The sequence below is a fragment of the Perissodus microlepis genome, chromosome 5, assembly GCF_051167445.1.
Source record: "Perissodus microlepis isolate ML-2025 ecotype Zambia chromosome 5, ASM5116744v1, whole genome shotgun sequence".
In the NCBI taxonomy this organism is placed as follows: Eukaryota; Metazoa; Chordata; class Actinopteri; order Cichliformes; family Cichlidae; genus Perissodus; species Perissodus microlepis.
The window spans coordinates 9823958-9841519 of record NC_140465.1 but is presented as its reverse complement, the minus strand read 5'-3'; the positions used below and the strand labels follow the sequence as shown (position 1 = coordinate 9841519).

The 17562-nt window shown below is 41.5% G+C and overlaps 1 protein-coding gene across 1 annotated transcript; it reads left to right on the top strand.

Moving 5' to 3' along the window:
• The first annotated feature begins 355 nt into the window (after positions 1-355).
• Positions 356-16159, top strand: LOC146386583 (inter-alpha-trypsin inhibitor heavy chain H3-like). The gene is made up of 23 exons (XM_084927743.1): positions 356-538; positions 747-776; positions 1028-1051; positions 1813-1967; positions 2120-2224; positions 2325-2487; positions 3086-3196; positions 3301-3429; positions 3541-3654; positions 3737-3905; positions 4018-4143; positions 4263-4444; positions 8893-9078; positions 9199-9338; positions 10784-10944; positions 11290-11316; positions 11418-11477; positions 13225-13287; positions 14218-14331; positions 14524-14725; positions 15107-15279; positions 15531-15642; positions 15764-16159. Exons 1-23 carry the CDS (start codon positions 425-427, stop codon positions 15900-15902), a joined length of 2799 nt encoding a protein of 932 aa, XP_084783869.1. The 5' UTR covers positions 356-424; the 3' UTR covers positions 15903-16159.
• Positions 16160-17562: the final 1403 nt, after the last annotated feature.

Sequence of the window (17562 nt, the reverse complement as noted above, 5' to 3'; positions counted from 1 at the left end):
ACAGGGTTTCTGGAAGAAACATGGAGTTTTCAGTCCCTGTCAATATGGTTGGGGAAGCCTGCAGTCAGCTGAGCTGAAGAAGTCACTTGGATGAGTGATGAAACGTTTCTCCCACTGAAAACGTTACGTCCAGATGAACAGAATCAACTTTTTCAGATTTCTTTCTTGATCTTGAAACCATGGGTGTCGATTTTATTGCCACTTTGCTAAGTGTTTAAATAAGTATCGATTGGATTCACTCTCCCAAACACCCACAAACTAGCAAATATTGTCTTTGTGGTTCACAGCACCTCACAGCCTCCTGGACATTGAGCTCAGGGCAGTTGACCAATATAGGAAAACACACAGATACGTGTCCCTCCCACAGGGCACTGAGAGTTTTGCTCTGCACTGAAGTCAGCCAGTGTTCAGTCAGAGTTTGGTCATGTCTGGACTGTTGGGTGTTCGCCTGCTGCTGCTGTGGGGCTACGCCTGCCTCTGGCTGAGCAGCTCAGCCTCAGGAGCTCTGGTCATCTCCAGGCACGATGAAGCCATACAGGTAACGTCAAACACTTTTGTGATATGAAACTGAAAAAACATTTTAGTATGATTTTGACAGCGTTGACCTCAGAAAGTAGTCCTGTAATTTTATTAAAAAACAAAACAAAAAAAAAAAACTTAGAAACAAACTGTGTCTGAGTTTTTTGGAAGCTTTTTCTTACAACTTATTCATGTAATCTCCGTAATATCCTGTGTGTGTATTTCAGGAAAGAAGAGGAGCTGCCAGATCACTGCAGGTACTTGGAAAACTATTCACACATAGTCTCTTTGTCTTAGTGAAAACATCTCATTAGTTTTTAATCACTGCTAAACATCAGTTTCTGATACTGCGTCATAACAGCTCAACTTCAACATAACACAGATCACACTATTCTTAAAGATATATCTGCTGGTAAACCAATAACAATATATATATGCAGTGGAAATTCACAGCTTAGTGCAGCCTTATTATTTTTTAATGTGAATGTATCGCCTTTTTTTCTTACAGAAAAGAAGTACAAATGAAGCAATGGTAAGAAAAGTATCCATTCATATTCCTGGTGATGATAATGGTGATGAGAGATAATAGTTTTAATTCAGATTAACAGATCAGATTCATGGAGAGAAACCTGCTTGTTGTTCTCGATGGGATGTGTGGATAAGCTCACAGGGACCTGAAGTGATGGCTGCCAAAGAAGCAGTGTGATCAAAGTGTAGTGTCCGAGCTGCTGATTAATCTGCAAAGATTTGTCCTGTCTTCTATTACTTTCCTCCAAATGGGCAAACTCACTATAACAGTCTCTTAAGGCTTTTTAAATTCAAACACTACACTTGATATAAACTAGAGATCATTAACGTATAAACAAATATGTGAGTTACCAAAGGTCAGTGAGGCAAAAAATAAACAAACAAACAATGTTTCATCATGAAAGGAGAACGCAAACTCCTTTAAACAGCAGGTGGACATATTAAGCTAGTCCATCCAGATGAACAGCACACAGGTAAAATTTGTAAAATACTCTCAGCTCAATTTAGTGATGTGATACAAACAAGGAGTGTTAAAAAAGTGTCGAGAGATTATAAATTGTACATTTATGCAACACCTGCTGCTGTTGTGAAGATCTGAGCAGAGTAACAATTGTGTTTTAAACAGCAAATAAAAGGGCAGCTCTTTTCTTATATGCTGATTCATTACACATGTGAGAGTTGATTTCATTCAGATTAAAAAAATCAGATTCATAGAGAGAAACCTATTTTGATCTTCTTACATTTCCTTCTGTCTCTCTGTCTCAGGTGGAGGTGCACAGTGTGACAGTGGACTGCACTGTGACCTCTCGTTTTGCCCACACTGTCATGACCTCCAAGGCGTTCAACAAAGCAAACTCGTCACAGGAAATCTTTTTTGAAGTGGAGCTGCCCAAGACTGCTTTCATCACAAACTTCAGCATGTTAGTCTGTTTCCTCTCTAATCATTCTGACAGTTTTTATAGGCCAGTCCTTCATTTCACAACTGTGCTCCAAAGCTGAATTTCTCACTATCATGCAGTCAATTTATGTGCTTTACATGCCTCATGTCTATCTCCATCTTTGTGCCTCACAGGGAAATCGAGGGTCAGGTGTATGTCGGAGAGGTAAAGGAGAAGGAGAAAGCTAAGAAACAGTACGAGAAGGCTGTTTCCTCTGGACAGACTGCTGGACTCGTCAAGTGAGTCGTCCAAATGAACCAGAAACACAGATCGTGTAAATTCACTGGAGAAGCTGTGAGATGCGTCTGTGTGCTGTTTTCTTGTTGTTGTTTTTTCCAGGGCTTCTGGAAGAAAGATGGAGAAGTTTTCAGTCTCTGTCAATATTGCAGCTGAAAGCAACGTGACCTTTGTCCTGACATATGAGGAGCTCCTTCAGAGGAAACTGGGCCGATATGAGCTTTTGACCAGAGTCAAACCCAAAACACTGGTTCAGGACTTTCAGGTGAATCCATGTTTGATTAGATTTTCTACTTTTTTCTACTTAGGGTGTCCCAAAAATGTATTCTTTGTATCTGTAGTGCTTTCAGTGGGAGAAACGTTTTGTCACTCATCAAAATGTATCTTTGCACAATAACTGAAATTAGCCCACTGAATGAACAAAGGGCTGTGAGGTCATTCACTGATCAGTGATCAATGGTCTTTGATAAGTGGTTGCTGATCAATAGTCATGACAATTTGCATATTAATGATCAAGGAACTGACCTCACAGCCCTTTGTTCATTCAGTGGGCTAATTTCAGTTATTGTGCAAAGATGCATTTTGATGATTGACAAAACGTTTCTCCCACTGAAAGCACTACAGCCAGATACTGTTTATAAGGTTGGACAAACATGCAGTCAGCTGAGACTGATGAAGTGACAAAATGTTTCTTGCACTGAAAACAGTTACATCCAGATGAACAGAATCCACAAATCAACTTTTTGGGATTTCCTTACCTGGATGATTGAGCATGCATCAAGACATTTTAACCCTCATAGGGTGATTTCCTGATTTACATTAGAAATGATCTCCTTTCTCCATGTTTGCCTTTGTGGAGACAGATTGTGACAAACATCTATGAGCCTCAGGGCATTTCTTATGTTGACGCCCATGCAACCTTCCTCTCGAATGAGCTGCTCCCTCTGGTGGAGAAAACTGTCACAGACAGAAAGGTACCTTCATACAATAATAAACCTTCTGATTATTGCGCTGCATTTTATTGCACGGTTGAATCTCAGTTGGGATCATAATTGTGTATGTATTATTCCCTTTTCAGGCGCATATCTCCTTCTCACCAACCATGGAGCAGCAGAGGAAGTGTCCAGGTTGTGATGGAACACTTATTGATGGAGATTTTATTGTCAGCTATGATGTGAAGCGAGAGAAGAACCTTGGGGACATACAGGTCAGTGAAAGCTTCAAGTGCTGAATAAGATCAAATTTAATCAATTTTATTTTTATTTTTTACACCATTGTTTTAAAATTCATTACTTTTTGGAATGTGTCTCTTCTTCAGATTGTAAATGGATACTTTGTGCACTTCTTTGCTCCTGAATTACCCAAACTCCCAAAGAATGTGGTCTTTGTAATTGATATAAGTGGATCAATGAGTGGAAGAAAGATGGAGCAGGTAAGAAGTTGTTCTGACCCCTGATGTGCTTCTAATATGTCAAAGTTCACGTGGACACACGTCATTCTCTGACTCTTTGTAGACAAGAGAAGCTATGCTGGCCATTCTTCAACAAGTCCATGAAGACGACCACTTTGCCATCATCCTGTTTGATTCTGTTATTGAAACCTGGAAGGATTCACTTACCAAAGCAACAAAGGAAAACATAACTGAAGCCATGGATTACATCAGAAGAATACGTAGCAGAGGAGGTAAGAAATACAAAAACAAAGCAAAACAAAAAAAACCAAACAAACACCTAACAGCACAAAAACATTAATAGTTTATGCATTTTAAAACATGAATTGTGTTTTTTCCTTTTAGCAACCAATATTAATGATGCAGTGTTGACCGCTGTAAACATGCTGGTCAAAGACAGACAGATGGAGAGGCTACCAGAGAGAAGTGCAGATATGATTATATTACTGACTGATGGAATGCCAAATCAGGGTAAGTATGTAGAGTGAAAACATACCGTAGGCTAGATTATGTTTGTTCAGCATTTAACATTTAACATTACATTGCGTTTAGCATTTTTATCATTGTGTGTTGCATGCATGCATTTGTAGGAGAGAGCAACATTGGCAAGATCCAGGAGAATGTGTGTACAGCTATTGGGGGAAACATGTCTCTGTACTGTCTTGGATTTGGAAATGATGTGGATTATTCCTTCCTGGATGTGATGAGCAGGCAAAACAAAGGCCTGGCCCGCAGAATCTTTGAAGCTTCAGATGCTGTTGCTCAGCTCCAGGTGCGAGTTCCTCTTCCTCACTAATCTGTGTAGCTCCCTTATTTAGAAACCTTTAGATAATAATAATAATTTGTTTCTTCATTAAAAGGTTGCATCTGAAAACAAACATATCTACGCAAACACCTCTCCTCTCCTGCGGCGCACTTTGCCCTACCCCCCCCTTAGTTGTCCCATTCAGATAATATATACAGCCCACAACAGCCCACAACAACCCAGACAGTTTGAATTCATTTGAAAGCCTGACTCTTAGCCAAGACAATGCAGAGCAGCTACCTAAACTCTCACAGAGGTTGATTATCTGATAGATTCTCACTGGATATGACTCTGAATACTCAGGCTCCCCTGCAGTGTTGGGCAACTTTCAAAAAGTAATTAGTTATAGTTACTAGAGATGGACCGATCCGATATTACTTATCGGTATCGGTCTGATACTGATGTAAATTACTGGATTGGATATCGGAGAGAAATAAAAAATGTAATCCGATCCATTAAATATCAAAAAAGCACCTCACAAAACTTGCTACACGGCGTAACTCGGCTCATAACTGTAGCACGTCGGAGCAGTGTGCTCACGTGATAGAGTGGCTGTGTGTATTTGTAGCCTCGCTACCAAACCAGCATTTCATCTCCGAGGAAGTTATCCCAGAGAGAAGTAAAGCAAGTGTGTAAGTTCATCTCTGAATGTTTGTAAAGCATTCCCACGATAAGCTTAACAACCGATATATGGAGCGATTGCCTCTTCTCGCTCCCTCCCTCTCCCGCTGCTACTTCAATCATGAAACTGATCAATGATCAGCTGAGTCCGTCTCTCTTGTTTGTTTTTGGCCCACTTCACGCCAGAAAGAGGAAACCATCGGCTGAACAACAGCAGCACATTTAACCTTAAACTGTTGTTAAAATTTATTTAATATTACTTTCTACACCAGGATCCACGCAGCTGACGGCTGGTAACTGTGCAGGGGCGGATCTAGCAAAGTTTAGCCAGGGGGGCCGATAGGGCATGAACAGGGAAAAGGGGGCACAAAGACATACTTTTCTTTCTTATTCTCATTTAAAATGTCTAGCTTTTAATAAATAATTGTCTGAATCTTACACCCAAAGTTTTAATCTTATGTCAAATATATAGAAGTCCATTACTGTATATAGTAACTGTTAAGTCTAATATACCCTAGTAAGCTATAGTACTTTTTCCTTTGGGAAGATACCATCTGTGCAGTCTGCAATTCTGTAGAAGAAAGATGTTGAATCTATTTAATTATTCTTGAAAAATAATTTATTTCTGTGCATTTTTTCCCCACATTGCATCAAATTAAAGTTGATTACGTCGATTAAGCATCATGAGGTGGAGGGTGGTTCCCTATTTTTTTTTTTTGCTGGAAGTTTGCAACCCTATTAGTTAGGTTGCTTAATATTTCTGCTAAGTACTCTTTAAAATACCAGAATAGGGAGGATGGAGTAGGTTTAAGTTTATTAGATTGATCAGTGTAGCTGAACTATGAAATATTTTGGGTGCAGTGTATTTTTTACATACAGGTATAACAGAATAGCTTTAGTGTTGTTGTTTATTTAAACTTGAGTATGAACTTATACAAAATGCAGCAAGATATTTAAAAAACAGTTTTATTGATTAAAAAACACTATATCGATTTCATATCGGTATCGACAGATATCCAAATTTATGATATCGGTATCGGACATAAAAAAGTGGTATCGTGCCATCTCTAATAGTTACTAGTTACCTCTTCAAAAAGTAACTGAGTTAGTAACTGAGTCGCAATATTATAGAAGTAACTAATTACTGGGAAAAGTAACTATTGTGTAACTTTAAAAAAAAAAAAAAGTCTAACCCCCTTGGGTTGAGGGTATAATTGTTGTTACCTCTACAGTTCACCTTTAAAAACTATTTATCTTGCCTTGTGTGGTATCATTCTTTTCAGCACAAATTATTTGTGCCACTCCAAAAAATAATCATATCCACTATAAGATAAAGGAGCACATCACAAGCCTGATACATCCATGCATGACAGCAGGAGATGTATCACTCCACCTGGAGACAGCGTTTACACTGCAGTCTGCCTTTGGTGGCTTTTTGGCATCAACTATGACATTCAGCAGTCACCTCATTGTTCTGACACACAAAACAAAACTATCGACTACACTAAACACTAACTACAAAACACACTAACTACACAATCCAGACACGCTAAACATCACAAATCTCTCACATTTCAAAGCTCTCTCTCTCTCTTTCGTTCTCTCACCGCCATCACTCCTAAAACATCCCCCTCTCCCTAAAGAACCAAATGCCATGTGACCAGAGATGGGCAGTAACGCGTTACTTGTAACGCGTTACTGTAATCCGATTACCTTTTTCAAGTAACGAGTAAAGTAAGGGATTACTATTGCAAAAACGGTAATTAGATTACCGTTACTTTCCCGTAGGAATGCTGCGTTACTGCGTTACTAAAACCGTGATTTTTTTGCGAGAATGTCTCATGACAGTGACGTAAGCGAGTGCAACGTTTGTGACAACAGCTGTCTGCAGATCAACAGTGGATAATATATCAAGTGTGGGAGAGAGTATGAGCGTGCAGCGTTTAAAGCGTGGAAGTACTGACCTTACTTTGAGTTTGATTCCATAAAAAGTGACAAAAACATTAGCATCCGTTGTGCGTGGGAAGAAAACTTCTTTTTACAGCGAAAACCCCCCCCCCCAAACTTCCAAGCAAGCACCGAGTGCGCAACGACGTAATGGGAAATTCACAGAGAAACTCGCGGATTCTTCCACTGACCACCGCGGCACACCTGCACCAGGGTAAACCTCCGCCTACCCTACTCCTGCTTTACAGGTGAAAATAGAGCAAAAGGACCGCTAGTCTTTGATTTTATTTATTTTCTGTTGTGTTTTACTTGCATCTATTTGAAAGAGTGAGTGTAAACACAAAAAAAAAAATTATGTGCTGGAATGTGCAGAAAATAGGTTTAAATATTAAACAAATTTCTTCCAGTCAGAGAATGTTGCATATAATTAAATTTTTGCTTGATGCATAAAGTTAAAAGATTAAAACTAATAAAACAAGTTTTAAAAAGGGACTTTTCCATTTGATTACATTTTGTATGATGGATTATGCAGAAAAAGTAGAATTGGGCTGAAAGATCTATCGCTTTATCACCTATTCAGGTTGTAAATCGTGTTTTTAAAAAGTAACTAAGTAATTAATTACTTTTGAAAATAAGTAATCAGTAAAGTAACGGGATTACTTTTTTGGGGAAGTAATCAGTAATTAGTTACTGATTACTTTTTTCAAGTAACTTGACCAACACTGCATGTGACCATATCATTTTTTTATTGGTCGACATGGTACATTTTTCCACCAATAGGAAGGGGGTGTTTTGTTTTGTTTTTTGATCATAAGCAGAGAGTGCTTGCAAGTGCTGTCCTTAGACAGTAAACGTGACGATAGTATTCTGGAAAAAACACCACGTGAATTTTTTTTTTTGAGTTTGTTGCTCTTAAAAGAAGCGATTAGAGTATGCTTTAGGTGTCAAATGTACTGCAGTGTAACCGTTTTAAATAAAGTCTATCTAATAGACTCTAATTTGTTCATGTAAATGGGGAATCCTCTTCACAAAGATTAGTTATGGAGTTCCACAGGGTTCTGTGCTCGGACCATTTCTGTTTATATTATACATGCTTCCCTTAGGCAGTAAAATAAGAAGGCATAGCGTACATTTTCATTTCTATGCAGATGATACCCAGCTTTATCTATCAGTGAAGCCAGATAACACACACTAATTACTTCAGCTGCAGAAAAAAACCTAAAGCCATAGTTGTTCTTGACCAGGATATGTCCTTAAATGTGCATATTCAACAAATATGTAGGACTGTTTTCTTGCATCTTCGCAATATCTCTGAAATTACAAACATCCTGTTTCAGAATGATGTTGAAAAACTAGTTCATGCATTTCTAACTTCTAAAAAAACTCACTAAAAGCCTTCAGTTGATCCAAAATGGTGCAGTGAGAGTACTGACTAAAAGCCAGTAAGTATTTCTCCCATACTGGCTTTTCTTTATTGGCTCCCTGTTACATCCCAAATCAAATTCAATCTTCATATACAAGGTGTTAAATACTCAGGTCCCACCTTCACTTAAAGACCACCAAAACAAAGTAATGTAGCACCTTAACAGAGCACTTCGCTCTCTTACTTGTGGTTCCCAGGTTATTTAAAAGAAGAGTGGGAGGCAAACCCTTCAGTTTTCAGGGCCCTCTTATGTGGGTTTGATTTCAGGAGCCAGACAGACATTGTCATGATTTCTTAGATTTTCATTTAAAGCACTGCAGTTATGCCATATTCCTATGAATTATATGCCATCACTATTTCATGCTGAGTTTACGATAGAAAATTGGAACATGCAAATGTGATAAAGTGTGTGTATTTATTTCAGGGTTTCTACGACGAAGTGGCCAGCCCTCTACTTTTAGAGGTGGACATGCACTATCCTGACAATGCAGTGGATTCTCTGACCACCAGCCACTTTAGCCACTTGTTTAATGGCACAGAGATTGTTGTGGCTGGCCATTTAATGGACAACAACCTTGACAACTTCCTGGTGGAAGTGGTTGGACAGGGGGTGAGGAAAAAAAGAAAAACACAAAAAATGGCAGAAAAATTGAGATATTGAGTAGACATAGCCTATATTTATTTGTTTTACTCTGGTTTATATGGATTTTATCTTTTGTTTCTCCTGTAGCTCGAAGAAGACTTCAGAGTCCAGGGTCAGGTGAGTGCCGCAGACTGGGATGTTTTTTACCCAGACGAGGAGTACATCTTTGGAGATTTTACCGAGCGGTTGTGGGCCTACCTCACTATCCAGCAGTTACTGGACAAGAGGTCAGTTTAAATCAGTTCAGTTTGGCTGCTAAGGCACATTGTTCTCATAAGAAATATGGTATGATATATAGTCATCTTTAAGAAGGGAGACCGGAGGGTGTGTTCCAACTACAGGGGGATCACACTCCTCAGCCTCCCTGGGAAAGTCTATGCCAGGGTGCTGGAAAGGAGAGTTCGTCCGCTAGTCGAACCTCCGATACAGGAGGAACAATGCGGTTTTCGTCCTGGTCGTGGAACACTGGACCAGCTCTTTATCCTCTCAAGGATACTTGAGGGTGCATGGGAGTTTGCCCAACCAGTCTACATGTGTTTTGTGGACTTGGAGAAGGCATTCGACCGTGTCCCTCGGGGTGTCCTGTGGGAGGTGTTGCGGGAGTATGGGGTGTCTGGCCCATTGCTACGGGCCATTCGATCCCTATACAACCGTTGCAAGAGCTTGGTTCCCATTGCCGGCAATAAGTCGGACTCGTTCCCGGTGGGCGCAGCCAAGTGGCAGAGGGCTTTCACTTTGGTGGCCTCAGAAACTCATCTCTGCTTTTTGCGGATGATGTGGTTCTGTTGGCTTCATCGGGTGAGGGCCTCCAGCTCGCACTGGAACGGTTCGCAGCCAAGTGTGAGGCAGCGGGAATGAGGATCAGCACCTCCAAATCTGAGGCCATGGTTCTCAGCCGGAAAAGGGTGGAGTGCCCACTCCGGGTCGGGGATGAGTTCCTGCCCCAAGCGGAGGAGTTCAAGTATCTCGGGGTGTTGTTCGCGAGTGATGGGAGAAGGGAGCCGGAGATCGACAGACGGATTGGGGCTGCAGCTGCAGTAATGCGGACGCTGCACCGGTCCGTCGTGGTGAAGAGTTAGCTGAGTGTAAAAGCGAAGCTCTCAATTTACCGGTCGATCTACGTCCCTACCCTCACCTATGGCCACGAGCTGTGGGTAGTGACCGAAAGAACGAGATCGCGGATACAAGCGGCAGAAATGAGCTTCCTCCGAAGGGTGGCTGGCCTCTCCCTTAGAGATAGGGTGAGAAGTTCGGCCATCCGGGAGGGGCTCAGAGTAGAGCCGCTGCTGCTCCACATCGAAAGGAGCCAGTTGAGGTGGTTCGGGCATCTGACAAGGATGCCTCCTGGGTGAGGTGTTCCGGGCATGTCCCACCGGGAGGAGGCCCCGGGGCAGACCCAGGACACGCTGGAGAGATTATATCTCTCGGCTGGCCTGGGAACGCCTTGGTGTTCCCCCGGATAAGCTGGAGGAGGTGGCTGGGGAGAGGGAGGTCTGGGCCTCTCTGCTTAGGCTGCTGCCCCCGCGACCCGGCCTCGGATAAAGCGGATGAAGATGGATGGATGGATATAGCCTTTGATGACACTTGTTCTTTTACCAGGACGCTCATTTTAATCATTTGATGTTCTTTTAAAGGTTTCCCTGTAGTAATACATATATTTTCCTTCTGGCAGCAAGAGCGGTACACCAGATGAGAAAGCCAACACAACAGCCAAGGCCCTGAATATGTCCCTGCAGTACAGCTTTGTCACCCCTCTCACATCCATGGTTGTTACCAAGCCCGAAACCGAAGACTCAACAAGCAGCCCTCTTATTGCTGACAAGCTGACTGAAGGTACCTGGAGAAAACAGAGTTTAAAAATGTAAAACACTGGACTGGCTTTTCTTAAAGAGACAAAAATTATATTGACTGATGAATCGGAGGTGTGTGTGTGTGTGTGGTTGTGTGTGTGTGTGTGTGGTTGTGTGTGTGTGTGTGGTTGTGTGTGTTTGTCAAGTGTCACTTTGAAATGGCTGCAGTCAAGCTTTACCACAAAAGCAAAGCATGGCTGCAGCTCATTCATAAAGAAAACTGGTGACTGCGTTTACATTTTCCACATATTATTCCTCTTTAGTGAAGTATACCAGCAGAAGCTGGAGCTCCAGTTTAAAACTGTTATCTTTCTGTTTTTTCTCACAGAGCAAAGACAGCAGGCTGAAAAAATGAGTAAGTGATTTTTTTTAACGATAAATCACAAAAAAGATTTATGGGACAAAGTCAATTTGTTGTATTCATGTTGATTTGGATTTTATTCTCCCTGTTCAAAGCATATAATTATATACCTGCGCAGTCGTATCCACAGCATTACCAGCCAGCACCCACATTTGGTAAGTACATCATATACAGTTCAGATAGGATAGATTGTGTTCCAGCTATGACGTCTGACTTTGCTGATATTTACAGATCTGCATTAAGAGGCACAGTTAATTCGATAAAATGCCATGGCATCTTTCACAAACATAGGAGGACTTGGTGACTGCTTGAGTTTAAATTTGGTGCCACTTTAAATTATTGCTAATTATTATTTCAAGTCCTGCTGCACTAACTGGTCCAAAGATGTGTGGAAATGCTCTTCATTGCTCTCAGATAATGAATAATTTTGGCTTCATCTAAATTTTAACTTTGTTGGCATGTGTTCTGTCCTCACTAGATGTGGGCGTGATTTAGCTTATCCAGTTTGACATACAGTGAACAGAATAAGAAGAAGAGAATGCTTTGAACTGAGATTCTTCTTTACTTCGATCTTCATCTCCAGTTTACAGGCCATGTTACTAAGGCTTCTTATACATGGTATCCCTTATCCATTTTCATTTCTCTCCTTTCTCTTTTCTTTTTGTAAAACTAAATAAACACAAAACCGATAATTACCTTCTCATTCACTGAACATACATAATGTAGTAATTGAAACTTAGTTTTCATGACAACCAGCAAAAACATAAATTTTAAGGTTGCCTAAATTAAACATAAACATCACCTTCAGTTGACTAGCATTATTGATCATAGCAAGTTATCAAGCACATGCTAATATACAGTCGCTAGCACACAAGTAGCTTTACAAATGAGTAATGACCACACAGCTGAAATAGTAACTCAGTATACTCACATTACACATGCATCACAAATCACATAGTTAAGGATATAGTATGTAATGGAAACTTACAGGCATGCGTGGGCAAAGGTTTCACCTCCACTGAGCACTTGTAGCAAACTAGCTGGGCATAACAACTTCCCAAGTACCAACTGTGGCCACAAGAGGGTGCCAAATCATACAAACAAAAGCATATTACCACATTAAAGTTATACCAACACAGCATGTTTTCAACAGTATGCCAGAAAGATGCCATTTCTTTGAATGTAAGGACATGTTTAGACTCTGGTTAAAAATGGATAGATGCAGATGAAACATTAAGGAGAGCAATCTTTTTGGTTCTGAGTAAGGAAAGGCTCACTTGTACTCCTTTCTTAATATGCTGCTTTTGAATTCTTTTTTATTCTGATGGGGACAGTTTACAAAATGAACCCCATGTTTTTTAAGTAGACTTTAAATTATGACTAAGATCATAAATTAGTCAGGAAATAGATCACTGAAACCGTGTGCCATTTCCCAAAGATATTGATACATATAATTTTATTTTTGAAACCCTGACAAGCCCCTGCTGGCCATAAGAATGACAGCAGATTTAAGACATCTCCATATTTGATAGAAACTATATTGACTGATGAATCGGAGGTGTGTGTGTGTATGTGTGTGGTTATGTGTGTGTCAAGTGTCACTTTGAAATGGCTGCAGTCAAGCTTTACCACAAAAGCAAAGCATGGCTGCAGCTCATTCATAAAGAAAACTGGTGACTGAGTTTACATTTTCCACATATTATTCCTCTTTAGTGAAGTATACCAGCAGAAGCTGGAGCTCCAGTTTAAAACTGTTATCTGTCTGTTTTTTCTCACAGAGCAAAGACAGCAGGCTGAAAAAATGAGTGATTTTTTTTAACGATAAATCACAAAAAAGATTTATGGGACAAAGTCAATTTGTTGTATTCATGTTAATTTGGATTTTATTCTCCCTGTTCAAAGGATATAATTATATACATGCGCAGTCGTATCCACAGAATTACCAGCCAGCACCCACATATTTTGGTAAGTACATCATATACAGTTCAGATAGGATAGATTGTGTTCCAGCTATGACGTCTGACTTTGCTGATATTTACAGATCTGCATTAAGAGGCACAGTTAACTAGATAAAATGCCATGGCATCTTTCACAAACATAGGAGGACTTGGTGATTGCTTCACTTTAAATTTGGTGGCACTTTAAATTATTGCTAATTATTATTTCAAGTCCTGCTGCACTAACTGGTCCAAAGATGTGTGGAAATGCTCTTCATTGCTCTCAGATAATGAATAATTTTGGCTTCATCTAAATTTTAGCTTTGTTGGCATGTTTTCAACAGTATGCCAGAAAGATGCCATTTCTTTGAATGTAAGGACATGTTTAGACTCTGGTTAAAAATGGATAGATGCAGATGAAACATTAAGGAGAGCAATCTTTTTGGCTCTGAGTAAGGAAAGGCTCACTTGTAGTCCTTTCCTAATATGCTGCTTTTGAATTCTTTTTTATTCTAATGGGGACAGTTTACAGAATGAACCCCATGTTTATAAATTAGTCAGGAAATAGATCACTGAAACCGTGTGCCATTTCCCAAAGATATTGATACATATAATTTTATTTTTGAAACCCTGACAAGCCTCCCCCTGCTGGCCATAAGAATGAGAGCAGATTTAAGACATCTCCATATGTGCTTCTCTTTTTGGATCCAGAAACTATCTCCATCTTTAATATAGAGCCTGTGATGGACATATTTTTTTAAAAACAGTATCAATGTTTCAAAACACTGACAACAACACTTAAGATTATGTAGATTATGAACTAAAATGAAGTATATGGACGTGGTTCCACCCATGAGTGTGGACTTCTCATGGGTGGAACGTCATGACCGTCATGCTGCTTGTGTGTTTTTCTGCAATATGTATTTATTCCTGTCACACTATTCTGGGGCCCCTGCAGTGGATGGAGATCCTCACTTCATGATAGAGCTACCAGACCGAGGTGATGCTTTGTGTTTCAACATCAACGACAAACCAGGAACCATTTTCAACCTGGTCAGAGAGTCAAATTCAGGTCAGCCCCGTGTACACAGCTGTCTTAAGACTTAGGAAATGCAGTCTTAGTGTCGTCGTTGTTTTTCTTCATGTATAATTTTATAGATCCAAAACTTGTACTGATATTTTTTCCTCAGTTTACACATGAGTTATGCAATATGTGCCAGAAAGTCCAGACATCATGTGACTGACTGGATCCCACTGTCTCCAGGTATTTTGGTGAATGGTGAGATTATTGGAGACAAGAAAACTCCCCCTGATGGGAAAATAAACACCTATTTTTGGCGTTTTGGCATTGTCCACCAGACCCTTGGGGTCAGGCTAGAGGTGAGCACTGAGGACATCTCGCTGTTCCAGGACGGCAAATGGGTCAAACTGCTTTGGTCTGACGCGGCCTCCATTAAAGGATCCAAGTGAGTGATTACATTGTTAAAGTCACTGCAAAAAAAAGGTCTACGTAGTTTCTCCATCATCCAGGGAGTCTTACGAGTATGCCACATGACAGGTGAGGCAAGATCTCACAGTGGTTTCTCTCAAAAGGTCTGGTGGTAATGATCCACTGCTTTTTTCACACTTTGGCTCATGTGATTTTGTGCATGATTAATCATGAGCCAATGATCACCTCCTACGGCACAACCCTCACTGTGGTTTAAATACCTGGGACTCTCCACCTTTTGGTTTTTGAATCAACGACGTTTCTTAGATGTGAGATGAAACGTCTCCATGAAACTTAAAGAAGTCAGGCTGCTTTCTTTTCAAGCTCTTATGATTGATTTTTATTCTTTCTCCTACAGTGTGGATCTTCTTGTGACCAAGGATCGCAGCCTAACAATAACACTAAGAGATTCAGTTAAGTTTGTGATTTTGCTTCACAAAGTGTGGAAGAAGCACCCATACCACCGGGACTACTTGGGTTTCTACACCCTGGACAGTCACCTCCTGTCCCCTGGTGTTCATGGCCTGCTAGGTACAACATGACACATTTCTTCTCTAAATTTGTGGTTTATCACTGATATTTTCTAAGATGTTTCCATGTTCTATGTTAATGCAGTTATTAAAAAAATAATATTTAACAACAATAGAGGACCACTAATTTCTTGTGTAAGCAAAACAAATACAGCAAAACTCAAAATATTTAGGTATAATTTAAAATTACCAGTGTTGGAAAGAGTCCAAATTCAAATATTTTTATAATTTTAATGGTTTACCATCCTCCAGGTCAGTTCTATCATGGGATTAACTATGAGGTGGCACACTTGCATCCAGGAAAAGTCCCGGAGAAACCAGATGCCACCATGTATGTGAAAGGACAGGAGCTCAATGTAACCAGGTACACTAAAGACTTCAGTCTGAAAGTGTTTGCATGCAAAATGAATTTTAAATGTGTTGTTGCTGTGTTTGTGCTCTCGCAGTGTGAATCTTCTAAATGAAACATCTCTCTCTGTCAACAGAGGCTGGCAGAGGGATTTCAGGAACGATGTGAAGAACGGGGAAAATGTTCCGTGCTGGTTCATTCACAATAATGGGACTGGCCTCATTGACGGACATGTGACAGACTACATTGTTTCCGGCCTTTTTAAATCTGTTTAAGAAGAGGCCACACAGCCGTACCAGCTGCTGAAATCATCAAAATGCAATTCTTTTAAATAAATATTCAAATCTGCAGGCACTTACAGCACCAATAACCAGCAACCAACACAAGACAGCTTTCATTCATAGTGCTGTATACATAATAATCTCAACAGTGTCAAGTACTTGGAGACTGTCTCAGTGTTTCCTTGTATTAAAATATTTGCAAAACAGTCATTAAAGATGTGTTCAAGATTGGTCAATATGTGTCCCTTTTTCATGCTTTCAAACACCGTTCGTGTTTCCTCCTATTTACTGGAAAATGTATTTAACTTAAACACTTTCAACACAGGGATGGGCAATTAATTTTCCCAACGGGGTACATGAGAAACTGGGACTGTTGTTGAGGGCCGCACCAATAAGATGAAATCAGTTCTCTTTATAACTGTAATCTCAGCTACTGGTAAAACTGGGAGATATAACTGGGCAATGAAAATGTGAAACAGGCATCGTAAACATGCTAACATTTTATTACTATCTAATCAATATTTCCCAAAACAATGCTGATGCATGATGTTAAAAACTAAAATGTAAAAATCTAGTGTGTTTTGGGCTTGAACAAGCACATCGAAACAAACCAAAACAAGAGCACCAAGAGGGCCAAAAAACAAAACACGAGTCCAAAACAACAACAAAAAAACCCCCAACAACAACAGAAACACACCGGAACCCAAGAAAACAGAGTCCAAAACAGAACGGTTCAGGGGGCCGGCCCGGGGGCCAACAGCACAGGAGCCCAAACAGTTCAGGGGGCCAACCGTGCGGACAGCGACGGCTGGGCAGGTCCGGAGGCCGGCCGCAACAACGACGATGTCTAGCCAACGGCCTGGAAGGTGGCCGGACAGGGCGAGGACGTGCAGGCCGGACAGGGCGAGGACGTGCAGGCAGGACCAGGCGAGGCAGGACCAGGTGAAGCTTTAGCTGAGGCTGGACCAGGCGAAGCTGAAGCTGTAGCTGAGGCTGTGGGAGGCGACGGCGTGGGAGCCGCAGGTGGTGGCGCTGCAGGCGACAGCGTGGGAGCCGCAAGTGGTGGCGCTGCAGCGGAGGCAGGTTGCTGGACGAGCCCCTCGGACCCTCCAGCGGAGACGAACAAAGGCTGGTGCAGTTCTCCAGAACCCCCAGCGGGGACAGAAGGCTGGACGGGCCCCTCGGACCTTCCAGCAGAGGCAGAAGGCTGGGCGGGCCCCTTGGACCCTCCAGCAGAGGCAGAAGGCTGGGCGGGCCCTTCGGACCCTCCAGCAGATGCAGAAGGCTGGACGGGTCCCTCGGACCCTCCAGCAGAGGCAAACAAAGGCTGGTGCGGTTCTCCAGAACCCCCAGCGGGAACAACAGATGAAGGCCGGACGGGCCCCTCGGACCCTCCAGCAGGACCAGGTTGCAGAACAGATGACTGGGGAGAGGAGTGGCGGTGGCGTGGGCGCCATTTCCTTCGGGACGAGGAAACAGGAACCGGTGAAGAAATGGAGACCTCCTCCTGATCTTCCGACCACATAGCTGCCAGGAAAGAGGCTGGTGAATGGACAGGTGAACAAGGTCCCGGCTGGCGTGTGGAAGGAGAGGAAGTCCGTGGCAGCATAGAGGCAGGTGGAGAGTGTGTCTTGCTGAAGCAGCGATGGGGAAG